The sequence below is a fragment of the Tiliqua scincoides genome, chromosome 6, assembly GCF_035046505.1.
Source record: "Tiliqua scincoides isolate rTilSci1 chromosome 6, rTilSci1.hap2, whole genome shotgun sequence".
Classification (NCBI taxonomy): Eukaryota; Metazoa; Chordata; class Lepidosauria; order Squamata; family Scincidae; genus Tiliqua; species Tiliqua scincoides.
This window is the reverse complement of record NC_089826.1, coordinates 46,571,643-46,598,688: the sequence shown is the minus strand read 5'-3', so window position 1 is coordinate 46,598,688 and position 27,046 is coordinate 46,571,643. Positions and strand designations below refer to the sequence as shown.

General features: G+C 43.5%; 1 protein-coding gene across 1 annotated transcript; it reads left to right on the top strand.

Moving 5' to 3' along the window:
* Window positions 1-206: 206 nt before the first annotated feature.
* ASIC5 (acid sensing ion channel subunit family member 5) lies at window positions 207-22,050 on the top strand. The gene is given in 10 exon segments (XM_066632894.1): window positions 207-267; window positions 3,275-3,581; window positions 5,528-5,759; window positions 6,580-6,702; window positions 12,629-12,778; window positions 14,464-14,611; window positions 15,184-15,240; window positions 16,056-16,224; window positions 21,376-21,467; window positions 21,860-22,050. Coding segments are annotated over 10 exon segments (1,530 nt in total).
* The last annotated feature ends 4,996 nt before the right edge of the window (window positions 22,051-27,046 follow it).

Sequence of the window (27,046 nt, the reverse complement as noted above, 5' to 3'; positions counted from 1 at the left end):
TTTGACTTTTCTGAAATACATAGCAATTCCGTAAAGGAAGTCAAAAAGAAGCCAGCTCAATCCCTTCAATGGAAAACATACAGAAGAAATACCAATATTCATTTCAGTGGATCTCTTTTGAATGAATATGAGATGCTGAGTAACCATAGGAATTTTTTGTGAAGATCAATTGACATTAACACATTTTAGTGGAAATCTCATGCCTGATGCTGCTTGCAAACATTGATACCCCAAAATTGAAGAAGAGTGAGGTTCATTCCATGAAGTGTTCTTTAGTGAGAATACTTACAAAATATAAGATGCTTAAATGATGATGATAATCACTGCGACTATGTCAGCTAATTGGAAGGAATGTGAATATTGCTTGCAAAGTGTTATAAAATCACCACCCTGGTTCTGATATTGCAGGGGTAGGAAATTAGAATGTCATAACTTCTAAGAGGAAAATACTAGCTTGTAATTTCTGCCCTTTCAGTGTTCAGCTCTGAAAAGTAAACACAAAGCACAGCTACTAATACAGTTACATGTGTCCTCCTCTCCAGCAGATGGTTTGATTAAAGAGTAATGGATGATGCTAGAAACACATCCACTCAGGGTAAAATTAGATGTGATGTAAATCTGTCAGCTTTGTCTGCCAGGTTTTTAAGTGCAGCAGCAGCCCTGGTCACAGGGCAGCAAGGTTCAAGGGCAGTGCCAGAAGGTACAGAGCATGAAACACGGGAGTGCTGTTGCCTATTTGAGCCTTTCCAAAGACAACTGGTTGACAGCTGATGAAGCCAGAAAGGTGGTCTGCACGGACCTTTAGTCTGGCACAGCAGGGGCGCAACTGACCGGCATGCCACCCTGGGGCATGCAGGTTAGTCTGCGGCTCCCTCCAACCCAGAAGTAATTGCGGTGATGCCATCATATCAGCATAATTACTGGTGAAGCAAAGCTCTCCAGAACCTGCCTGCCCTCGCAGCCTTTTCGGCGTGGTCAAAGCAGATCCAGGCGCTTCTTCTGAAGCACCCAGCCTCATTCCAAGAATGACTGTGTGTGGATGGGTATGCACAATCATTCTTGGCTGTGGCATGGGCATCAAACTGGTTCCAGCAGCCTGGTACCAGCACTGCTCCCACTGCCTGCTTTTGAGGAAGCATGTAATGGAGCAGAAGGAGAAGTGTGGAAGAAAAGACAGTGGTGAACTGGTGCATCTTCAGTTTTAATGGAAAGCTTATATTATGTAGCTCATGCATTTGGTCATTTTATTTATTTTCACGCTGCTTGGAAAGAGTATAGTAACAGAGGCAGGTAAATTGCCCCTTGACGTGTATTTACTCGAATCCCCACCCCCTTTCTTGTTTTTTTATAAAAGCAATTAAGTGCCAGTGAGATGCCACTATTCGGCAGCTGCATCTCCTTTCTCAGATATGTTCCCAATGGAGAGACTTCAAAGATTGAACAGATTTCATGGCAGGGGTATGTAACAGTAACTATTACAGTGAGTGGGATGTTCTTTTTATTTGTCCTGATGGTTTTATTTTGTAATGGAACTAAGAAAACGATCCCTGTTAATATTTTTTTTTAAATCCATAAATTTACGGAACTTTTCGACACAGTTTACAAGTGTAGATATCCCCTGCTAACTGGGCAAGAGTCACTTTTTCAAGTAGTGCTCCTCTTATATTTACCACAGGGAGACTAACTGTCCCTTTTCATCCCAGTACAAAATCTTTTCTAGTGGCTGTTGCTGGTGTTCTTCTGCAGCTTTTTAGATTGTGATCCCTTTTGAGACAGGGAGCCATTTAGCTTTTTTTTCTTTCTTTCTGTAAACTACTTTTTGAATTTTTTTGTTGAAAAGCAGTAATAATAATAATAATAATAATAATAATAATAATAATAATAGTCTGCAGCTCCAATCCCATGCATGCTTACTTGAGAGTAAGTTCTGTTGTATTCAGTGAAACTTATGTCTGAGTAACAGAACATTGGATTGGCCTGAAGAACTAAAACTAAACTACTAAGCAGGATATTATACTTTATAAGCCTTGTCTAATAGGAAAATTATTCATCTTTTTCAAGTGTATGTTACCCGTACTATGTTACTATTACTATTTTGACACAGAGTGGATCATCAGACATGCTTCCATATAAATGGTTTTCCACAGAACTTACAAAAGTTCAATATAGAGCAAATGTATTACAAATTTTAGAGATGTTTGTATGTGTTATACAAACAAGTTTTTCTCATTTGTTGCATAGGATACAGGCATCTTCCCTCACAGCTGTGCTCCTTTTGGTCTCAATACATGAATTGTGCCAAATATATGCATATTTATAATAAAAGAATGACATTTTGCCACATTGTATTTTAAGGCTGGTTCTGTGATTAAACAGTTGTGTTTATTGTGTACCATTTTCCTTCCAGTTCTAAGGTGCTTCAGGTTCTAAGGGGAGTTAGCCAAGTAGAGAGCCAGGGCCAGAAAAAGATCACCTAGCCTGAGGAGATTTTTTTTTTTTTTGCTCTTCTGTGCACTTCTAACTGGGCAAGACCCACCTAACTGGGAGAGCCCACTCTCTGGGGAACAGAGTGGAAGGCACCTGGGAGAGCACCCAGGTATATAGACAGGGACCAAGTATCAGCCAGGAACATCAGGTTCTGTTTATGTTGGTCTGTCCTCTCACTCCATAAGTTGGGAGCTCTTAGTTCCCTCAACTCCGGCTAGGCTGAGTTGGAATCCAGGCTCTCAGCCTAGTCCAGCAGGACCTGCACGTGTGAGGCTTCCCTGCAGAACCAGCACAATTCAGGGGACATTTATCTGTGAGAAACCAAACCTGTTTACATTGTAGTTTTTTTTTCTCATCTCTTAGTAAAAGCTTTTTGCTTAAAACCTCTGCCATGTTCTGGAATCAATGGATTTGACAGCCTCACCACACTGTAGGTATTACTGTCAGAATGAGCATTTTTAGCAACCCTAAATAGTATTCTTGGGGAGAGGTTTTGCCAGGGAACCCCTCTAGGAACTGGATCTCCGGGGCTGATGGCAGTGGACTGGATCTACCAATTCTTGTCTCACCAAGCTGCACGTCCAAACTGATTGGAAGGGAGTGAGCGCTTGGAACTAGGCATCGCTGCCCTGGATCAGCAGGTGGTCACTAGTAGTCCCCGCTCTCATGACAGGTTCTATTAAAGGGATAATTTTGTAGCTGATACAGAATCTGTCCTAAAGGATCCTACTTGCTTGGATTCATAGAAAACGTATGCCCATAATTGTTTTTCTTGTCAACTATTCAGGATTGTTAGAAAAAGCCAAGCACTATTTAACAAGCAAGCCATTGCCATCTCTGGAAGAAAGAAAGAAGTACGATTATGAATTTGCAACGTCCACCTCGTTCCATGGTGTGCACAATATTGTTCGAACCAAGAGCAAGACCCGTAAGGTGCTGTGGATGTTAGTACTCATCGGATCCATCATCATCGTTGCCTGGCAAATTGGCAATCGTTTTGTCTATTACTTCAGCTGGCCCACCACCACATCAGTAGTTGTTCAGTATGTGGAGAAGATTGAATTTCCTGCAGTAACCTTTTGCAATCTGAACAGGTAGGATACCCATAAGTTCCTTGTGCCATATTTTCTTTTAAGGTACTGTGTATTTCAGTGACCATTCAGGGATGCAATTCAAGGTGGAACCGTGCAGGCCCAGTTTTTCTAGTTTTAAAAAGAATAAGCCAATCTAGTTTTTATAGGTGCTACAGCAGCCATGATTGAAGGGAGGGGGAGGGGAAGTCGCATGTGAGTCTATCTCTCTTGCCAGGTGTCCCAGTCAGCAGTTTCCTGAGTTCAAGTGTCTGCACGTTGTGTTGTCTGCACTGCTGCCCAGTGGTCTCCCTACCTGAGCTGACATGGTTGATCTCTGGAGTGGCATTAGAGTCCCCTCGCCTATTAGCATTTTACTGAGACCCCTGGGGTTGGTGCAGCTCAGGATTTCATGGCCACCATGATAACCACGGGCCTGTCCTAGAAGTTCTTGACCCCAACACACACCACAGGACACATGTTGGACCTGCTGTTTACAGCTAAGCAAAGGGTGGTGGTCTGTATGTGGAGGAGATTAAGATCACTCTATTGTCATGGACCAATCTCTTCCTGGTAAGGTTTAGGCTTGTTGCAGCTTCATACCTTCGAACAGGCATTGTAAAGTCCACCCCAGAGGCAATTGGATGCTGAAGGTTTCCGAAGGCTCTGGGGGATTTTCCAGCTGCCAAGGTTGGTGTCTCATCTGAGGCCCTGGTTGACCTCTGGAATGGGGAAATAGCCAGGGCAGTGCATGAGATTGTTCCTGAGCGATTTCTGCTATGTCACAGACTCAGAGCGGATCCTTGGATTACTGAGGAGCTACGAATGATGAAGAGGCAGTGTAGACATCTAGAGCAGGGGTGCCCAAACCCCGACCTTGGGGCCACTTGCAGCCCTTGAGGACTCCCAATCTGGCCTGTGGGGAACCCCCAGACTCCAATGAGTCTTTGGCCCTCTGGAGACTTGCTGGAGCCGACGCTGGCCTGATGCAACTGCTCTCAGCATGATGGCCAACTGTTCAACCTCTCGCGTGAGCTGCGGGATGAGGGCTCCCTCCACTGCTTGCTGTTTCACGTCTGTGATGCAGCAGCGGCAGCAAAGGAAAGGCCAACCTTGCTTAGTGCAAGGCCTTTTATAGGCCTTGAGCTATTGCAAGACAAATATTTGGAACATTAACTTTTAATTTTTTACCTTATTCAGAATATGTGTGTGTGTGTTGTTTGTGTGTGCACTTGCACACACACACTGTTTCTGCTCATGTTTTGATATTCTTTGATTTTATTATTTGTTTTATTGGATTTTGTGAGCCAGCTTGACAGGGGAGAAAAGAAGTACATAAATACATACCATTATATATAGGCAATAGCAGGCTTGGTTCACCTCTTTGCCTGGGTACTTGATGCTGAATGATGAGCCTGCAATCAATAATACCAATCCTTTAATTTAATATTATTAATATGCATTAAATGTTATTTATTTACTTTTATTTAGGAGCTTTTAATCCCACCCAACAGAACTTGAACACAATAAACAAGTACAATACAAAATAGACTAATCATAAAGTTACAAAATATTAAATTATATAATATAAGAACAATGATATTCATTCCATTAATTCATCCAGTGGAATTCAGTTAAATATCCAGCACACACTCCATCACATCACATAACCCACCCGTAAATGTCAAGCAGTTTTATGTGACAATTCTTGTACAGTACTTACATTCTGGAGCCCAAAGCAGCCCCCAGCCCCCAAATACTTTCAGGCCCTCTTCCGTGTGAGTTGGGATTCCATTCTTGCATGCATCAACCTTCCATAGAGCATCTGTACAGTGCAATGCTATAGCCTTAGCAAACTGTTGCCCTGGTTTGTCAGTTACTGTATATTGTTGCAAAGATTAAAAAGCCGCTTTGGGACTATAATGAACAATTCAAGGTTTACACACAGTGCTTCCGTTTTGTGATCATAGGTTTCAAACCCAAGCAGTAGCTAATCTGAGCATCATTTTCTTCCTCTGGAGCATCGTGTCTGGAGTTCTTTACATGTTTAAGATTGGCGACAAGTTTGGCCAGGAGCTAACAGACTTCCTTCAGGGGAATCAGAACTTCAGCATCAAAGAATTTACAAGGCATAATGGTTTCTATCTCAACAACAGCACATTGTTGAACTGTGAATATTTTGGGAAGCCATGTTATCCAGAGGTATTATTTCTGCTTATATCATAAGAGAAAATGTAAACATTGTAATCAGGGTTGTGCCAAGACATCCTGGCACCTGAGCTGGCACGCCAAATCTATCCCCCTACCAGTTGTCACAACAGCAGCTGCTTCCGCTGCTCCGTCTCCTCCTCCCACTTCCGGAATTTTGAAAAGAAAGACTTGAATGGAACAGAAGAGGAAGTGAAGAGGAGAGAAGGGCCATGGGCTAGAGCAGGAGTGTCAAACTCGTTTCATACAGAAGGCCGAAGTTAGCATTCAGGGTGCCTGCTGAGGGCCGGAAGTGATGTCATTAAGCAGAAAGTGACATCATTAAGCAGCTGATGACCAGAAATCAGCACCTTGCTCTCATATAGAAGTCCATTAACTGCAAATGACAGAAGAGAAAATATGCAAATCTTGATCATATTTCAAGATATGGGAAAGCCCAGTTTTCATGTGGGCTGCTGTTTCAGTGGTAACACCTCAGCACTGCTCAGCAGCTGAGAGCCTGAGGGCCAAATAAAAAGCTTCCAGGGGCTGCACCTGGCCAGCGGGCCTTATGTTTGACACCCCTGGACTAGAGCATCAGAGAATTTCTAGCCAATCACCGCTCTCTTCTCCTCTACACTTCCTTTTCTGCTGTGTTCTCATCTTCCTTTTCAAAGCAAGGGAGCAGGGGGAAGAGAACAACAGAGGCAGATGCTAGTGGGTGACAAATTCTACCCCCAGTCAGCTGTCTTGGCTACACTTCTCTGGAAACGTATTCATCTAGGATTGGATGCCTAATTCAGTTTTTCATTTCCTTTTGCTTTCTCCACTGAAGGACTTCAAGCACGTGTTCACGGAATATGGAAACTGTTTCACTTTTAATCATATTAACATTCCAACGAAAAGAAGAGTGAGCGCCTCTGGAAGGGGCTTGAGTTTGCTTTTTGATGTCAAACAGGTACAGATATTGCAATAAAACACACACTTAACCATCCATTAAATGTATTTTTCAAATGCAGTAGTGAAATCTTTATGGTAAAGAGCAGAGCTTATGGGTGACTATAATAAATTGTGCAAGTTTATTTTTATCTTGCCGCAAACCTCATCACATGTAAAAATAGGCATGATATTTGACTTATTTATTATGGCCTTCACTCACCATAAATTTCAGTGATTTTAAATTAAATATTAAATATTAGGATTTACAAAGAGTACATGAAGTTATGACATAGGCAACCCACTCTTAAGCTTCCCAGTGCCCGGAGGAGCAGTTGTGTCAAAACAGCAACCACTGTATCCTGGGGGGCGGGAAGCTGCCAGAAGTCTCCTCAGGGAAAGGGGATGTTTGTCCCCTTCCCTTGACTAAGGCAAAGGCCCTGCAATGGGGCTTCTCAAATCTGTGCTGGCTATTTTGCCAGCACAGGCTTGAGAACCTCCGTATTGGGCTTTTCAGCTCAACACGGAAGATAGGATCCCACCCCCCACCCACCTGGCCCATCCCACATCTCCTCCCTGCCCTGAACACCTGCACTGCTGGTGAGTGGTGCTGCTTACCAACTGCCAGCTTCCTTCCTGCACTGGGCCCAGCACCGACTGGCGCTGGCCCAGCGCTGGTGCACCTTACTCTAAAGGTGCCGTAAATGTGCTTTAGGGCATGTTTGCAACACCTAATGCTGGTGCTGGAGCTCAGTTCAGGCGCTATGGGCCTTTAGAATTGGGTCCTTAATGAAATAAGGAACAAGATGCAAGAGCTCCACTTAGCTCCAGTATTTCAAATAAGGAACTTACAGCCCAATCCTATCCTTTTCCCCACCATAGCATGCAGCCGCACCAAAACAGGCATGCTGTGGTGAGGAGGCAATCAGGAGGCTTGGAAGAGGAATGTGAAAATATTTTTTCTTACCCCTTAGTGAGCTCCTCAACCACCAACAGTCTCCTTAGACCTATGCCAGCTCTTTAGATCAGGGGTGTCCAAGGTTTTTGGCAGGAGGGCCACACCATCTCTTTGACACTGTGTTGGGGGCCGGGGGAAAAAAGAATTAATTTACATTTAAAATTTGAATAAATTTACATAAGTTTACCTAAATGAATATATTAAAGATGAATTTATATGAATGAATGAAGGTCTTGCAATAGCTCAAGGCCTTGCACAAAGCAAGGCTGGCCTTTCCTTTGCTGCTGCTACTGTATCACAGACATGAAACAACAAGCAGTGGAGGAAGCTCTCATCCCACAGCTCACGCAAGAGATCAAACAGTCGCCCTCACACTGAGAGCAGTTGCATCCGGCCAGTGTGGGCTTCAACAAATCTCCGGAGGCTCATTGGAGACTGGGGGCTCCCTGAGGGCCACATTGAGAAGCCTTGAGGGCTGCAAGTGGCCCCAGGGCCAGGGTTTGGGCACCCCTGCTTTAGATGACACAAGTCCAAGAAAACAAAAGGGGCGTGTCAGCTGGCTCCAGAGGAGATAGCAACCAGCACAAGTTTCTTGCACCATGTGCCACCCCCTTCTTCATCTGACATGCCCAGCCCTCCTCCAATCTGTCTCATTCAACCTAATCCATTCCCATCCTATCCTGGCAAGTTACTGGCGTCAGCAGGTCTACTCTTCTCCAAAACCGCATGCAGGTTCTTCCCCACCATCTATGGCAGCAACCCGGTAGCATGTGGTTTCATGCACTTCTGGAAGGCGTTTTACAATGCTGTAAAGCATGGACCACCACAGGAAACTACGTAATTCTGGTGGTGGTAGCATCCATTATGATTGGGCCATTAGTTATAAGATGCAAAGTGGTCAAGTGGAGACTAGACATTTAATTAATTTGGAGCAAAATTTTGTACAAATGAGAACATATGGGGCCCTGCCTGAGATTACTACTCCTCAAGAATGGGGATGACATGAACACAGCTTCTGCTGCCTTCAAGGGCTCCAAAAGAGCAGAGCCTGGAAAGGAAAGAAGATTGGATGCTGCTGATAGCCCCATATCATTGGTCATAATGGCAGAGTCACTTTGCCAGCTCAGATGTAAAAGGGTCATGACATGGCTGACCTACAAACAAGGGTGGAATTGGAGCCTCACCTGACTGACCTTGAATTATTAGTACTGGTGATGGTTTACAATCCAATGTGCCATCACGTCCTCTCCAGATCTCAGACACTGGAAATGGGCTAAGAGAAGTGAACCATGCCTCCCACAAATCCTCCTATCAAAAATTTTCAGTCTTGGAATAATAAATACAGGAAGCACAGGGGACAAAATTTATAGAACAATAACCTTGTTGCAAAGTGAAAAAGTCTTATGCTGCACTGCTTACCATTTCAACACAATTTTTTTGTGTACACAAAATGTTTCTGAAATAATTTGTGGCTGGATCCCTGGAGGTGTTGTCTGGTTTTTGTTTTGTTTTGTTTTGCTTTCTGCTTTTTTGGATTCTTGAATTCCTAATACTGTAATAACCAAGAAAGAATGTTGCATTAATGTTCTTTAGGCCAAAGTGGATGAGTTGGAATTCTGGATGTAACCTCTTCTTTCCTGTTTGGAAAAGTAACACTGGAGATCTGACAATTTCCATTTCAATTTTCCACAGCCTTAGCTCAAGTTTTTGTTACCTCCCCTCCCAAAGTCTATATTTGTTCCATTTTGATGGCATATTTTGGTCTTACTTTGACAAAAGGAGGCAGTCATCACAGGAGCAATACCAAGAGTAAAGAGGACAAATGCTTCACATAACACAAAGGCAATTGCTTTTATATGCATCTCTATTCAGACTTCCTACAGAAAAAAAACACAGTTGCTGTGTGCCTCATGTCATAGCAGTCTTTCATGCTCATGTTAGATCTGCATCACCTCGTGTGACTTGACAGTGCATTAAAAATCATGGCCTGTGTTATCCCTAAGATACCTTCTCCTTCCGTTTGCTTATCCATCAGTGAAATAGTTACATCTAACACCATGAAATTAGTTACTCACATTAGTCACATTAGTGACATTCAAGGTTTCTTTACTAAAGAGAGCAGGAAAACGCAAAAGCTATGCTGAAATAAAGGGGTTAGTTTTAATGGCACAAGACTCTTTGCTGTTTCTGCTGCAGCAAACTGACATACTGCCCTCTCTGCAAAAGTCAGCAAACAGATTTGGAATAACTGGTTTCAGACCATTGATTTCTCCTTGTTTTGTTGCTTTCCATGACCTTCCATTCACATGTGAGGACAGTGTAAATAGGGAAAGTGTCTATGATCCTGAAGTGTGAATATTGTGGAAGCATTTCTTAGCATGTGGGGTTTTAGCCCTAACTGTATTTCTGAGAGCATGTATTTCAAAACAGAGGGCACAATCCTAACCAGGTCAACTCAGAAGTAAGTCTTATTTTGCTCACTGGGGCTTACTCTCAGGAAAGTGTGGTTAGGACTGGAGCCTAAGTCCCATTGTGTTCCATGGGGCTTACTCGCAGGAAAGTGTGTATGGCAATGTTTGTCAAACTGTTTGTGTTTGTGCAACCTCCTGATTTTAGAAATGGGCTGTGACAATGTCAGATGCAAGGGAGGGCACCAGGATGCAGGTCTCTTGTATCTGGTCTGCTCCCTGGGGCATTTGGTGGGCTGCTGTGAGACACAGGAAGCTAGACTAGATGGCCCTATGGCCTGATCCAGCAGAGCTGTTCTTATGTTCTTATGACGGGACTCACTACCTTTGTGGGTCCCCATTCATTTAGGTGGGTCGTGAGCCTTTTTCAGGTGGGATCCCATTCATTCAATATTTTATTTTTAATATGTTAGATTTGATGCTACCATGGTATGTGATTGCATTTGGGGAAATGTTACAGACCTGTACTTTTAACAAGCTACTGTGTATATTCTTTTAACAATGATAGAAAGTGGGACTTACTCCTGGATAAATGTGGGTAGGATTGTAGCCTAGGATTGTCAAAATTTTTCCTGCTTGATGATGTCACTTCCGGTCATGACATCACTTCCGGTGGGTCCTGACAGATTCTCATTCTAAAAATTGGGTTCCAGTGCTAAATGTGTGAGAACCACTGGTGTACAGTTTAGGACTGCAGCCTCAGCACAATCCTGACTGTGCTCTGTGCTGGCACAGGCCCCCTGGGCCGGCCCAGGAGTGTCATGATTGTGCTGTAAAGAACATTTGGGCTTCTCAAAAGCCGACTAGGCTGGCATGAAGGCCCATACCGGCTCCTGGACTCCAGATCCAGCCTCCACACCAGCGAAAGAGGGTGGGTTTGCACCGGTTCAGGCAGGCTGGTGCAGAGGGTGGCAGAGGGTGGCAGAAAGGAGTCACGGAGGCAAAGCGGGGCTTTTTGGGCAGAGAATAATAATAATAATAATAATAATAATAATAATAATAATAATAATAACAGGTATTTATATACCGCCTTTCTTGGTCTTTATTCAAGACTTTATTCAAGGCGGTTTACATAGGCAAGCTTTATTAAATCCCTATTAAATAGGGATTTTTACAATTTCAAAGAAGGTTCTTTCTTTCAAGAACCACTACATTCAAGGTGTTTCATTCCGATCTGGCTTCACATTCTGGCCTCCATCCTCCCACGCTCAGAGCAGATGGAATAGCTCGGCTTCAGCTTCTCAGCTGCTTCAAGTTTGCACGGTGCCGGTGGCCTCGAACTGGCGACCTTGTGGATGTTGTCTTCAGGCAGACGGAGGCTCTACCCTCTAGACCAGACCTCCTGCCAGTGAACAGTGGACCAGGAGACAGATTGTGCGCAGGTGGGGGGGGGAGGACTGGCTGTGACAGCCCACGCCAAATCCTAACAACGCCCCCCTCCCTGGCCTGAGCAGTCTTACACAGGCTGCTCAGATTTGCCCCAGAAAATTTGCTGGGGCTGATCTGAGTAACCCCACATTGGTGACTGTGGCTCGACATGGGGTAAGGAGAAAAATATTGCCTTTCCCCAAGTTGCTCTCCAGCCGCTTCTTAATCTGTGCTGCAAAAAGTGCGGGCCAGATGGCATGCCTGTTCCAGCACAGGTTAGGATTGGGCTGTCAATCTCACAAAATCAGCTTTGATCATTGCTAGGTGTAGGTCAGCAAAGGCTAAAAACAGCAAACACAGAGTTCTGTGATCATTAGACATTGAAATTCAGAAAGTACCAAAGGCATTCAGCTGTTCTCAGTTAATCATTTCCAACATGCACAGAGGAGCTGGGCAAAAGAAGAGGAAGAACAGGTGAGTTCTTAAACTTTCTTTTGACCATGATGGTAGTGGGTGGTAGTTCATAGTGGGTTGTGCTCGTTAATATAAAATGGAGAGGAAAGAGGAAGTGTGGTTTTTAATCAGTGGTGAGAAACTGATTTCAAATTATAAACCCTATAATTGTTTGCAGGCTCTCTCTTTATATATCTTTGATACATATTAAATATTTATGAATTCTTTGAATTTTGGGGAAATTTTTTTAAGGAAAAAGAGAATTTTTTTAAAGGAAAATCATGGCATAAGAACTTTGAATTTAGCAGGTTGTTTGGTTCTTAAGGCTCATCTACAAAGACTCACAGTTAATTTTTTTAAAGTTTCCCCCAAAGTCAAAGTCCACAGGCAAATCTTGAACATTTTTGAAGTTCCAAAGTTTAATTCACTTTGTGTATCTTTGTCAAATTTTGAATGTGTGTTCAAAATTTTGTTTTGGCTTTAATCTATGGTAATGTTTAATTGATATATGATAAAGGGTGGGGTGGCAAAATGAAGATGATGCAAAAGAGAAAATTCTTGAACCAGCACACTAATTGAAATCATAGATCATTTTTCATCAGGGCAATTCACAGATCAATGGGATATACCCATTAAAGTGATCAGGAAATCATTCTCCATTTTACTAAAACTTATTAACACAGAAATGATTTGTGTACTAGGCACAGTTCACTGATGACCCAGCCCTTGGTTTTGTTGATGCTGGCATAACCTTTGCTATCCATTCACCAAAAGAACCTGCACGGTTTGATGGCTTAGGTATAACCACCCCTGTAGGAATGCATGCTCATGCTGCAATACGCCAGCTGAAGGTAAGAATTAGTATATGATATGAAAAATAAGTGTATTTTAGCCACTTAAGAATTCACTAAGTTTTTCTATGCAATCGGCTTCATTATTATCATTTCAACTAATCCATATACATGGCCATGTGAAAAAGAATAATTATGCAGGCAGCAAAATTAGATAAAATCAATCCTGGGTGACAGACCATTTTTGAAGTAAGGTGTTTTTTTGGGGGGGGGGGGGGAGATGTGAAACACAGTGTTGAGCTACCCAATGCAGAGCTGCCAGGGTGCATGGCTGCGGCCGCACTGAAAATGACTGCCACCGTATCCTGCGCACCCAAGGCAGCTGCTCGTGGCACTTCGGGAGAAGGGGACTTTCATCCACTTCCCCCGTGATTCACCGCCAACCCAGAGGTGGGCGGTGAATCAAGTGCCTCCATGTAGGTCAGAGAGCCCAATACAGAGACTCTGGATCCGGTGAAGTTCCATCGGTCTCTCCTTCCTCCCCACTCCCTCCCCCTGGCATGCTACCTCCCTGCCCTCCACCTGCCTCCCCCCTCCCCAGAACACCTCCTCCCCGCCTCTCCCCACGCCCCCACTTACCTCTTCACTGCTCGGCGGTCCGTGCAACCGCAGAGAGGTGGAGGTTAGGTGCTTGCCCAGCGGTAGCCTGGGCTACCACTGGCACTTGTCCGGCAGTAGAGTCCACAAATGTGCCTTATGGCACATTTGCGGCAGTGCACACCGACAGTGAGCCAGCGCACCGAGCCCAGGATTGGGTTCTAAAACATTAATGTGAAACGGTCTCCAATGAACTGCTCTAGGTGAAACACAAATATATGCACAGAACTTCCAACCAGGAATGACTCTCCCACTGATTTCAGTGAAGGAAAACAATCCACAATTGCATTCAGGTGTATAGCTGAGTACACACAGACCTGGCCTGAATCAGAACCACTGCAATGAAGTGGTTCAGGCTCTCCTCTGGGGCTTGGCATGGAGGAGAAGCAGGAAGGAGAAATTCAGTGGTGGAGTACTTGCTTTATATGCAGAAGGTTCTAGGGTCAAATTCCGGCATTTTCAGCTCTGAAATCCTTGAGAGCCACCCCCACCAGTCAGCAGACAAGGTTAAGCTAGGGATCTTATGCCTGACTCAATAGAAAAAAGCCTCCTTTGTTTGTTAGTGTATAGAAAGGTTTCATACTGATACAAATTGAATGTGAAATGTTCATTTTATAGTAATAATGGGGTGTGTTTTTTTTGTTTGTTTTGGTTTAAAAATAAATTTATTGTATATGGGCTGACATGTTATACTAAATCAGGGGTCTCCAAATTTTTTGGCCAGAGGGCCGCATCAAATATCTGGCATGGTGTTGAGGGTCAGAAAAAAAAATTAAATATAATATTAAATAAATAAAATAGAGATGGAACTTAGATGAGTGAATAAATGAATGAATGGGCTCATTCATTCAACCTCTTCAGCCCTCAGAACACCCTCCAGTTTTAACCAGAGCACAGCTCAGGTCGTGTTTAGTAAAGTGGGCCAGAAGTTTTCAGGGGGACAAGAGGCTGGGTGCTGGCCTGATAAAAGCTTGCCATGGGCTGCATGTGGCCCCCAGGCCGGGGTTTGGAGACCCCTGAGCTAAATCAACACAAACAGTGGATGTCATTTTTTCTAAACACATCTTGAGATTTCTTTCATTCTAAAGACAATTATTCAAGAATACCCTTGGGGAGAATGTAACCCACACATCAAACTTCAGCACTTCAAGATCTATAGCACTTATGGATGCCTACAAGAATGCAAGGCTCGGCATATACAGAAATGGTGTGGATGCTTACCGTTCATGCTACCAGGTACAACTTGGCAAATACTGTCTTTGTCTTACAAAGGACATTTAAAGAAATACAGTGAGACTGTAGGGCAGCCATTTTCAACCACTGTGCCATGGCACACTGGTGTGCAGCAAATGGCCTGCAGGTGTGCCATGAGAGTTTGGGGGAGGGTCATTTGTTAGTAGGGCCAATGGGAATGTGAGCCCCCCCCACCAACAGCATGGTGTGCCTTGTCAATTGTCAAAAAGCTGGTGGTGTGCCTTGACAATTTTAGTACCTAGTCAGTGTGCCATGAGATGAAAAAGGTTGAAAATCACTGCTGTAGGGATTGCTGTTGGAGCACATATTTTTGTCAGGTTTCTTTATCTTTAGACAGTTTGGGTAATAAAACTGAAGTAGGTGACTACTCAGTATAGATTATGAGGCTTTTTGGAATGGGCAACCTCCTTTTACATTTTGCTATGTAAACCACTTTGTGAACCTTTTGATGCAAAGTGGTATATAAGTATTTTAAATAATAATATCATTTTTGATTGATAGCTGTATTTTTATTTCCCTCTCATTCTCTCTTCCATACCTCATCTCTTGACAAGGAAATGGAACAGAATGTGACCTGGAAAAATTTTACAACTGTGTTTCTCCTGCACTGTGTGAGTAACATCAAAAATTGGCCATCAGAACACCTGAGTTCCTTTCCTAGGTACCAATGTGACCTGAACATTGTTTTTTGTATCATCAGGACACGGTGTTACAGTGGAATGTTTGCAGTTCACAAACAGATAGGTTAGAGGCCAAATTCTGTGTTTCCCCCAAAAGGCTTGTGCTGCATCCTGCTGGGGGTGGGGGCAGTCTCAGAGGTCTCCTCTGGGTAAAACTTCATGGCACAGAGGGGTCTACATGGACCTGTACTAACAAAATCATTGGCACAGGTCCACATAGACATATGCCTTGGGATCGAGTCCAGGAAGAGTGCTAGGATTCAGTGGCCACCACTGCTGCCAAACCTGCCTCTTTCCCAAAGCTGATCCATCCTTTCCACCCATCACTTCCCCTTCTACCCTCCCTGTCCCACCTCTCCTGCTGACTTACCTTCATTGGTGGGCTTTCTTCTGGGTGTTTCTCCACATCGAGCTACTCTGGCTTTGCCTCTGGTGGGCTGGCAATGCATGGAATTGTGCACTGCCAGCAGGCCATTTGGGATGGCCATAAAGCTACTTCCGATGGTGGGGGGCAGGATTAGGATTGGGCTGAAATCCATACAATCCCTTTCATTATGTGCAGATGGAAAAACATGTTCAGTCTTCCCCTGTCTCCTGCAATTTATACAACACCCTTAGCAAAGGATATCCTTTACAATGACGACAAGCCAAATCCTACTTTTGTTGATTTCATTGCCATAAAACAAGTCAAGAGTGGCCTTTCCCCTTGTGTAACCATTTATTAATGAATCATCATTTCACCTTAGATAACATAGAACTCAGGGGACTGTGTACAGTAGGAACCCATAATTCAACTTGTCCAGTACCTTGTGAAGAAACTGATTACCCAGCCTCTATCTCCTATTCAACATTTGCAAGCGAAAAGGCTTCAAAATTTCTTTCCACAAAGCTGAGGAAAACTCCAGATTATATCAGGTACTTTTATTTTTAATGCTGATTTATACACAACCTTGCCAATACTGACTAAAACTGTTTCACAAGAGTTTGTTTGTTTTAATGTAATGTTGGAAATTCCTGGAGGCCATTATGGTTGCTCTCAGTAGTCACCTGGAGATTGATACTAATTCCTGGTGACTCCAGGCCAGGCCCGGCCCAGCCCCTCCATGAGGCCCATCCTCTGCCTGGGCAGCGCTGCTCTCACAGATAAGGCACTTTGTGGTACCAGGTGATGAACAGCACTGGCAGAAAGGCCAGCGTCAGTAGACACCGGGCTCCTCGCTGGCAGGATGACTGTTGGCGCGCGCCGACAGCAAGTTCCCTGCCAAGCAGCAAGAAGGTGTTCCTGGGGAACGTGAACGAAAGGCGGGAAAGGGGCAAAATTGGGCAGGGGGAGGGCAGGCCACGGTTCAGGCCTGGGAGTCGAGTGGGGATGGCAGCATAGGGTTGCACTGAATCCTGTCCTCCCCCCACACCTGAAAGCCCTACAAGAGCTACTCAAATCTGCTCCAGCTATGGAGCTGGTGTAGATCCGAATAGCCCCACAGGGGCTGCCTGACGTGGGGTAAGGGAACTGATGGTGATGTTCCCTTACCCCAAGGAAACCTCCAGCTGCCTGTTAGGCTCTGTAGGATACAGCTGCAGCCATTGCCTGGATTGTGGAAGGAAAAGGAGTGGAGTGGAAGGAGAAGTGTTGAGAAGAGAACAGTGGGCTCCTGTCCTCCACATTTCCTCTTCCACTCCATCCCATTCTTTTTTCCAAGAGAGAGAGAGAGAGCACAGAACAAAAAGGTGAAACTGGTTTTTTTTTAATTTAAACTAGGTCAGGTTGCTGTATGACTGTGCTTGGTCTTAGATCAAACTAAACAGCTCTCCAATATATATTTTCTGTCCTTATAATATCGACAAAAAAAATGGATTTGGGCATTATCTATGTGTGCTAATTTTATAGAGCCTTATTAGATCACTAGACCAGATATTTAAAAAGTGTACTTTGTGAACTTTTGGTTGAAAAGCCATAGTCTTCACCATCATCTTCGTCATCAATATCATCATAATCTCTTGAGGACTACTTAGAAGGAATGAGTCCATGGAGGGGAGCTTGCCCACCATCTGCTGAAATCTGGAGCCAGCTCTGTCCCCATGCTAAATGTTCCCCTGCTGATAATTTAATTATTTTCTTTCTGTTATTCATGCCATAACCTGGGTCACTCAATGCGGCTAACAATGAGAATTTAGATACAAGAATTACAATAAAATAAATTAAAAGAAATAAGTACAGTAAAATAGGAGAGAATCACAAAAACTAAAAGCAATAGCCCTGCTTGGGAAGGAGGAAGGCATGGTATAGGAACCTTGGGCTGCAATCCTATCCACGCTTACTGGAGAGTAAGTCCCATTGACTATAATAGGTTTCACTTCTGAGTAGGCACGCATAGGATTGAGCTCTTTATGTTTTGCCCAGCACAGCAAATAACACCTTTGCTGAGAGTGATTTGGACTGGGGAAAAGCAAGTTGAGTTAAACCCCCTTCCCCCATGCCATTGAGGAGCATCCCCATCACTGCTTTCAGCTCACAGTGTAAGTTTCATGGAGGTCTGGCGTGCCAAATAGTTTGGCCATTTTGCTCATGTTGACATTTATTGTCTGCAAACAGGGCGCTATCTGGCAATTGCTATTTGAAGCCAGACAAATTACAGGAGGATTTTTCTGTTCCCAAGTGATTAGCCACTAGGAATCAAGCAAACATATTAATGAAAATAGACCATAAATTATAATGGCATCATCAATTGATTTTTAAAGAATGCAAAACACTAGACCTACCTGGGTGCCAAGGATGCACCATTGTAGCTTCTCAGCTATGTCAGGAAGTCTAAATAATAGGATCCATTAACAAGGCCATTATGGTTATTGTATAATATAAAGTGTTCAGATTAGAAAGTGCCAATCCAGAAGGAATGTCTCTTGACACTTAACCCTTCTATTTCAGAACTATGTAAAAATTAGGCTTTGTGTTGTCTAAAATGTCTGGGCCTGAATGCATGAGCATCTGAATTAAAAATTCAGACACCATTCAAATTGTGGCTTGTGGAATATGTAATTGAATAGTTGCTATTTTAAGAATTTAGCTATAGATCAAGAGCATCCTGGCTCACAAACCTTGTCACCATCAATCCTTTGATACAAGTTCAGGGCTGTGCTACTCACTGGTTGCATTGTTTGGGAAGGCAGGGCACTGGTTGAGGGCTCATATGCTCCTCAGCCCCCAACACTAACCCTTGAAGCCCCCCCCCCCCTGTCTGAAAATATATAGTGAAAACTGTTGGGGAATGACAACACTGAGTAGTGGTTATTAGTTGAGTATCTGGTTCTTTAATGTTGAAATTCTATGTGGTCCCTTTAATGGTCTTTTTAAAGGGTGTGTCACCTTGCTGATTCCTCCTTATGTATATATAGCTTCTTGTTTGCTGACTTTAGTAGAACAGGAGAGTGTATTTTAATCTCTGTTTTAACTATTGTTTTAGCATACTTGCATGCATCCAGGGGCAGCTTTTTAGGACTCCTGGTCTTCTAGTTTTAAGAACCTTGATGTGAGAAATGTTTGTATAACTCTGCATCAGACTGTAAGTAAACTGCCTTTGTTCTTAACCTTTGGATTTGAGTTTTTGTGCCTTAGCTTGCAAGCAGCCTGGGTAGAAGAATTTAAGAGTTTTTGCCTGAACCAACAAAAACATGAGTCTAGGTTTTGATTGGCCTCTGGGTGAAGAAAAAAAGGCCTACATGGGGAAGGCAATGTGCTTGGGCACTTCTTTCTCCCTCCCTCATCCCAGAGTTGTTGTTGTTGTAACCTTTATTGGCATATACATATACATCAAAACAATATACGAATAAAATTCAAAGTTTATATAAGATCTGAAGATGGCTCCACAATCCATAAATGCCTGTCACACACAGGAAAAATCCAATAGTCAATAGTGCCCCCATTAGCTGATCTCATACAGGGCTAAGCTTCCAGTCTCATTTCTCGCGTACTTATGACTGTGGCGACAAAACAAGAGATGTTGATAAGAGTTTCTCCCTTCTCTACTGACAAAAGTGCTTATAGCACATCTGCCTCTGCCCATCCCCGGAAGTGCGCTAGGATGGGCATAAGATGTTTCTGACGCTGGGTCTTATGCAAGGGACAGAACAAAAGGATATGTTCAACTGACTCCACATGGTTCAGATCACAAAAACAGAGCCTTGTGGAAAGAGGTATCCCTTTAAACCAGCCCCATAGAAGGGCTGAAGGAAGGGCATTACGTCTTGCCAGCATGAAGGCTCTTCTTAACTGTGGATTATACAGCTGGGATAAATAAAATGGCATCCTGCCTAACTGGACAGGTACATGAAAGTGCAATGGGGAGCAGGAGGTGTCAGCCAAACTCATTAGCTCTTGACATTCAGTGTCCATGATTCTCTCCCTGACAACTCTATATGGTGCTGTTTGACACAACATAATAATAATAATAATAAACAATATTTTTACCCCGCCTTTCTCCCCGAAGGGACTCAAGGTGGCTTATAACAGGTTAAAACAGATTAAAAACATAATTTAAAACAAATAAAAACATTAACACATATCATAAAAACAGCAGTCAGACAAAAAATAGTTAGGTAAAAAAGAGCATAGAGCAGCAGCAAATCATAAGAATCAGGCCTGCAAAAAATATTAAAAGATGTTAAAAAGATGTTTAAAAAGGCTGAGAACTCAGAAGGCTTGTTTAAACAGAAGGGTCTTCAGGCCTTGCTGAAAAGTCTCAAGAGAGGGAGCCATTCTTAAATCAAGGGTAAGGGAGTTCCATAGTGTTGGTGCCACTACTGAGAAGGCCCTATTTCTTGCCGCCGCCCCACGTACCTCCCTAGGCGGCGGCACTTGCAAAAAGGCCTTCTCTGATTACCTAAGAGGACGAGCCAGGTTGTATGGGAGTAGGCGATCTCTAAGATACCCAGACACTCAATATCGTGACCATTTGATTTTAACTTGGTGTGTAAAATGGACATCCCAGAGTCAACGTGGCCAGTACGATTCTCAGGTGTGGGGCTTCCTTTGCTTTGGAGCATTCACATGGTCTTTGGGGCAAGGAAGAAAGAGGAAGTGCCTGTCAGGGCATTTTATCCCCCCCTTCCACAAAGGCCTAAACCCTTACAGGGTTGTTGTAGGGACTACTTCAAGCTAAAATATGTGAAGCTCAGAAAGTGCTATACAAGTGCAAATGTACAATGAACTGATTTAAAACACCATTGGCCCATTCCTTTGCTGGCTGATCTTATGATTCATCATCACAACCCATGGGCTGCTGGCGCAGCAGCAGCTCTACAGAAGCCATGCACATGTGACAGCAGCCAGCAGAGCCTCCACCATACCAAGTAAGTTGGCAGTGCAGACCAATCAGTTCACAGAACAAGCCGAGGCATGGCCCAGGCCCAACATGGCCCTTGAACCTACCAAATTTACTCCATCAAAAGAGCCGGTATAGATCCAAGTAGAATCATTGGGGACCCAGGAGTGGTAGAGGAGGCAAGTTAAAAAATTCATTTACTTACCTCTCCGCCACTGCCAGGGCCCCAGCTAGCCAACAGGATGCAGCAGAGCCAGTGCTGGCACTTCTGCACCCCCACGGGCAAGCTGAGGATAGAATTGGGCTGAAATAAAGGGAAAGGGGCGTCATGCACAGAGGAAGGAGCAAGGTGCAGCCACTGTCACAAACACCCCCAAAAAGCCATGCACCCTTACCTTGCTCCTGCTTCTGTGCAGGCCCTTGAATAAAACAGGAAGCGTGGAGCATGCTGAGATTGCTTCCAACATACTTTCAGAGGGCATGGCAGAAGCGCTGCATAATGAACAGTTCATTTCACATCTCTTATTTTCAAAGCCTGTTAAATCAAGGTTTGTTAAATCAAGGGTATTTTTTCCTTTTCTGCAAGATAGGTGCAATGTAATTTTTGTTACTGTGCTAAAAAGATTTTTTTCTATGCAGTGGTAAAAGTGGATTGGAATGAAATGTGGATGGAAATGACTTAAAGGATATTGATATGTAATAGGCTAGTACAACAACAGCAACAACAATAATGTTTTATTATTCCTAGGAATAACCTTGTATATATCGACATAAAATATAATGATCTGAACTACAAAGTGACTCAGCAGCAGAAGGCCCTGAGTGCATCTGAGTTGCTTGGTAAGTGATCCTCAATGAATACGTGTTCATCAGTATTCTGAAATGTACATTGCTTTGAACCCATTGGAATACTCTGTGACTACAGGCTGCTATCCCAGTCATAAGAAGCTGCCTTATACCAAGTCAGACCCTTGGTCCATCTAGCTCAGTGCTTTCTTGGACTGGCAGCAACTGTGTAGGGTTTTAGGCAGCCTTATCTGGGATTAGACCCTGGGACCTTCTGTATGCAAGGCATACATGCCACACTGGCCTACAGACCTTTCCCCTGTAGTTACCGAGAATTTAATCATAAGGTTTTCAGTGGACCTTATTTTGAAATAATGTAGAATCAGAGTCTAAATTGCTCTTTTTCATGTCAGACTGATATGTTCCTTTTTTTCCCCCACTTGCAGCTGATGTTGGTGGTCAACTCGGATTGTTTTGTGGTGCGAGTATGATTACAATCATTGAGATCCTTGAATATATTTTCACCAACTGCTGCTGGATGTGTGTCTTTCTTCTCCTGAAAGCCCCAGAAGTGCCTAACTGGGACACTGCAAACCAGAATCAACCACCACACAAGAGGCAGATACAGGAATGTTAAGGGCTGGCCCAAATGGCACCATTTTGAAGTGAATGAGAAGGAGGATGAGCCTACACTTCGGTTATCCTATGTCTTGTGTAATGCCAAATAACAGTTACTAAATCTTGCAGCTTTTTGTGATGAAACTTGGATTTGGTTGTTCTAGGAAGGATGGGAGTTTTGGGGATGGGAGAAATAAGGGACCTCTGTTCAAATCAAGTAACTGTGCATATGGTGTTTAGTGTGGCTCACACATTGCACTATGTATGCTGGGGATGGGCAGAACAGACACCCACTCAATTAAGCACAGAGCACCACAAGTTGTAAGCACATTTCTTACTTTTGGAGAAATGACTTTTTCTCCACTTTTGAAGAAAAGTGGAGAGACCACTTTTACTAGGCAAGAAGGGGGCAACTGTTCCTGTTCATCTGGGCATTGCATCTTTTCCCATGTTTGCTTTCATTTTTTTTGTTCATTGTTAATTGTCTCTTTTTTGGGGGTGGGGTGGGGACAGGGAGCCATTTTTCATTCATTCAGCTATGTAAACAACCACTTTTCTTACTATTGAAAATAAGCCTATAAATATTTTTCATAATAATTTGGACCCTCAAATTTGGACACTTTGGTGGTCATTTTTTCAATTATTGTTTTTAAAACAACACAGTCCTACACACATTTTGTTGTCATAAAAGTTAGACCTACTTTGGGTCTATTTGGAGTGCTGAATCTAAAAATGACATTGGTTTTGCTCAATTGGCTCTAGTTTTAGGACCATGGCATAGCCACTTTATATGCTGATTCAAGCAACTGCCTTGTGAGGAAGCCAATACTGTAGTTTCTTTAGGAGGGAGCTGGTTGAATCAGTGTATAAAGTGGCTGTGTTGTAACCCCCCCCCCCCAACTAGAGCCAATTAGGCAAACCTGATGCTATTTTTGGATTCAGCACCCCAAAAATATCCTAAATTTGATCAAATATCCTTCACAACTAAAAAAAAGGTTGATTTTGTAGGCCTGTGTAATTTTTACTAACTTGAGTCCCTTTAAACAAGAGACAAATTTGCTCTAGATTTTGTCATTGCAGTGCATCACCAGCAGATGTCCTTACCTTTCTTGTTTTCTAGTACAAAATGAGATAATTTCACACACTGAGAGCCAAAGCTGTCAGCCTTTTCTTCCAAATGTGAGGTTTGCAGAGCTAATTTTATGTGTACACAACTGTGGCCCAACTCCAGCTATGCAGGCATGCAACAGCCAGGACAGCATGTACAGAGTTCTCTTCATAAGTGATAATCACAGCAATCACTTATGTTCAACATAGGGGATAAATGCACCCCACCCTCCTATCACTTACAAGTACTAATTTTTCAAGAAGGGGGCTACATACACTGTAGCTGGACCACAGAAGGAAATTTCACGTGGCATATGTTTCTGAGTGTGACTTCTTATGCAGCTGGGGATCAAAATGCTTTTGTTTTAATAAAGAGACGCCTACCCATAAATAGAATTCATGGACACAAACATTTTAAGCCCCACTGAAACAAGTGCAAGACAATTAAACATAACTTTAGCTCTCCCATTGAAATTAATAGGACTTAAAATGCTTAACTAACAGCCTGATCCAATTCCACCACCCTGCTGGTGGAACAGTGGCTGCTGAAAAGCGGCTGTAAAGCACTATCTGACAGCGTGGGCTGTCAGAGCACAGTTGGGAAGGCCAGAGCCTCCCTGCACACATCATTAGAGCACTGGCCAGTCACCAGAGTAGGAAAGCCTGAGGTGGAAGCAGGAAGAGTGGGGGCAGGGAAGCTGCAGGAGAGGGTGGATCTGGTGGCAATGGCTTGACAATGGAGTGGATCCTCCAGCGGCAGCCTCCCCACACCCTTTTTTCTGACTTGCACCAGCAAAATTGCTGGTGCGGGTCCAAGGAAACCCATTGTGGGGTGGGAAGTTCATGAAGGGGAAAGGGGATTTAAATTCCCTTTCGGGTAAGAAGCGTCCCACTCTCTCCCCCTGCTGGATACAGCATGCACCTTTTTGGTGTGTGTTTGGGTGGGGAGGAAGGATAAGATTGGGCTATTAGACTAGACCACATCTAGTGTTGTCTTCCAAGAGAGAGGCAATGTTTTTGTTTGTGTTTTAAATTAGGGTTGAAAACATCAGTTTGGTGTGCTGCAGTGCTGGAAAAGGCAAGCTCTATGCTGGGGTTGTTTAGGAAGGAAATTAAAATTAAACTGGTCACTGTCATAATGCCTTGTTATTAATCTAGGATGCAGTCGCATTTGGACTACTGTGTTCTAGCCATTCTCATTTCAAGAAGGACATCATAGAGCTGGAGAATGATAATGAAGATGATAAAGAGGTTGAAACACCTTTCCTATCAAGGAAGGGTGAAGCATTTGGGGGCTTTTTAGTTTAGGGTGAAAAGACAATTGAAGGATGAGGCAAAAGTTATTAAATGAAGCATAGCATTGAAAAAATAGAGACAACATCTTAAGTCTCTCTCTTGTCCCTCCACACTAGTTCTTAGAGTAAGGTGGTTCAACTTTTAGCAGTGGGGGGGGTGCATGACCCCCCAGCTGTGCCAACCCAGAAGTAATTGGTAGTGATGTGATGTCATCACTGACAATTATGTCTGTGTTTTAAGCTACTGAGGTTATTCTGCAGACTCAGGAGGCAAGCAGCGGAGTTGACAGTGAGTGTCATGGGGCTTTTTAGTCTCCCTGCAGTACTATTCTGGCTTCTCCTTCTCCAAAGGCACAGAAGGGAAGATTTAAAAAGCCACTGAAACAGGAGGCATCAGTGGGAGACTGCAGTGTGGCTTTCGGGGGCCACCAAAAAGGAACTCAGGGGCCACATATAACATGCAGGCCACGTATTGGATCACCATGGCTTAGAGTCACCCAATGCAATGGATTTGCAATAGGTTCAGTGCAGACAAAGGGAAGTTCTTCACACAGTCTGTAACTGTTTGCATTTCCTGTCTTGTGGTTCCAACGGTTGCTTTAGAGTTAGACTATTTTTAAAATTGTTCAGCTCAAACAATGTGCTCTGGCTATCACTAAGTCAACCTATAATGTGTGATTCAGACTGTGTCCAGACATTACTGCCATTACCTGGAAGTGATTCCTCACACCTGATTATGGAGACTGAAAGCGTGCTGCTGCAGTAATAGAAAGCTGCAGGGGGTGCTAGAACTGTTTCCTTGGGCACTTCAAAGTCCTATGAATACATCTTCATTTTTCACATTAAAACATTCTCATGGACCATTGCAGTGCAAAATATCAAAACACTGACCGGTACTGATGATCAGTTCAAGCCATGTCTTGTTGCTATACTTTTGAAGTGCAACTAACCAGCTGCTACAGAAAGTGGTAATTCTATTTGAGAGTCCAGTCTAAGTCTAGTCTCATTTGAGAGTCCACTCTAAAAGTCAAAGATTTCCCTACAAGATTTCCAAAAATGATCATCTTCAGGGTTCCACAAAAATGGTTCCATTCCACAATAGTGGACTCTGTACAGAATATGCATTGAATTAGAGTACAGTATTTGTATGATTGTTGAGGAAATTTTTCCAATAGGAAATAACTATTCAAGTCTATTCTCACCATCATGTGAACCTTGGGAACCACTGCCATATAATAGTGTACAAGAAGATAAAATGATTCAGTGCTCAGTTGAGGTACAGGCAGTGGTTCCCAAAGTGGGCCATTCCCCATTAAGGGGAGAGGCCCAGTAATGGGTGTCCTGATGGTGCCACAGGGATCGTAGCACTGTTGGAACCCAGGGACGAAAGTCTGGTACAGATATTTGACTCATACTTTGCCATCTATATAGCACTTTCAGAGGGCGCAAAGTATTTAAAGCTATTTAAAGAACCTGGGGGGGGGGGGGCTGCTGCAGCCTCTCTGCAGTGCCACAAGGACATCCTGCCCCAGGCCTTGCTCCCGCATACTTTCTCATCTGCAGTCTCAAAGTCCAAGTAGACCTTTGGGAATTGCTGTTCTATTGCATTTCCTAGAGAGATACTTGAATTCCACCCTTCCTCCATGGAGCAATGAACCATCTGGGTGATGGCAAGTCCCAGACCCACTTTGCCATTAAATGGATAAGTCTGGTCTGGTCATTGTACAGTGCGTGACCTGTTCCAAACTTGCCATCTATATTACCTTGCAATTTTCCAGCTCTACAATATTGGGGGAATCTTTAAGGACTGAAAGGGGAATGTGAGCCCTCAAGATACCTTTCATTATACATACCTCAAGGAAATAAATGGGGACCGTGTACAGTACATGACCTTCTAATGGTCTAATTTAGGTTGCAATTCGATCCACACTTTCCTAGGAGTAAGCCCCACTGAACATAATGAGAATTACTTCTGAGTAGACATGTATAGGCTTGGACTGTCAAGAACTCACAGATGCAGCCAATACTCAATGCATCTTATTGGTAAGCAATTGATTATGTTAATGGACCTGGCCCAATGATGAGGATGAGCACACAGGGGAGCAGAACAGGACATATATGAAGGAGACTTGTGGTTGCCAAGGCCAATGTATCTCCTGGGAGGCCAAAAAGAAAAGGTGCATTTTAAGAAGGGATTTGATGAAAGACATAGCATCATAGGGGTGTTCTGAAAGGCAATTCCAAGCATACGGTGTGGCAAGGGAAAAAGGACAGAGATATTTGAAGAAATCTTTCAACAGTTGAGGGAAGTGGCATTAGATACAAGAGCAACTGTGGCATATGGCCAAGAGACTGAGCTGAAAATTAGGGCTTCCCAGGTTCCCAGCCTTTGCCATGGACTTATGACCACTCTTGGCCTCATCTTGCAAACTGCAAATAGATGCAATACTGGGTGTTTTTACTGGGTTGCTGAAAGGTCAACACAATAGCTTTAAATACTTTGCGCCCTCTGAAAGTGCTACATAGATGCAAAGTATGAGTCAAATATCTGTATCAGACTTCACATGCCAAATGAATGAGGTAGTTCTAGTGTCAGGTGCATCATGAGAGAGG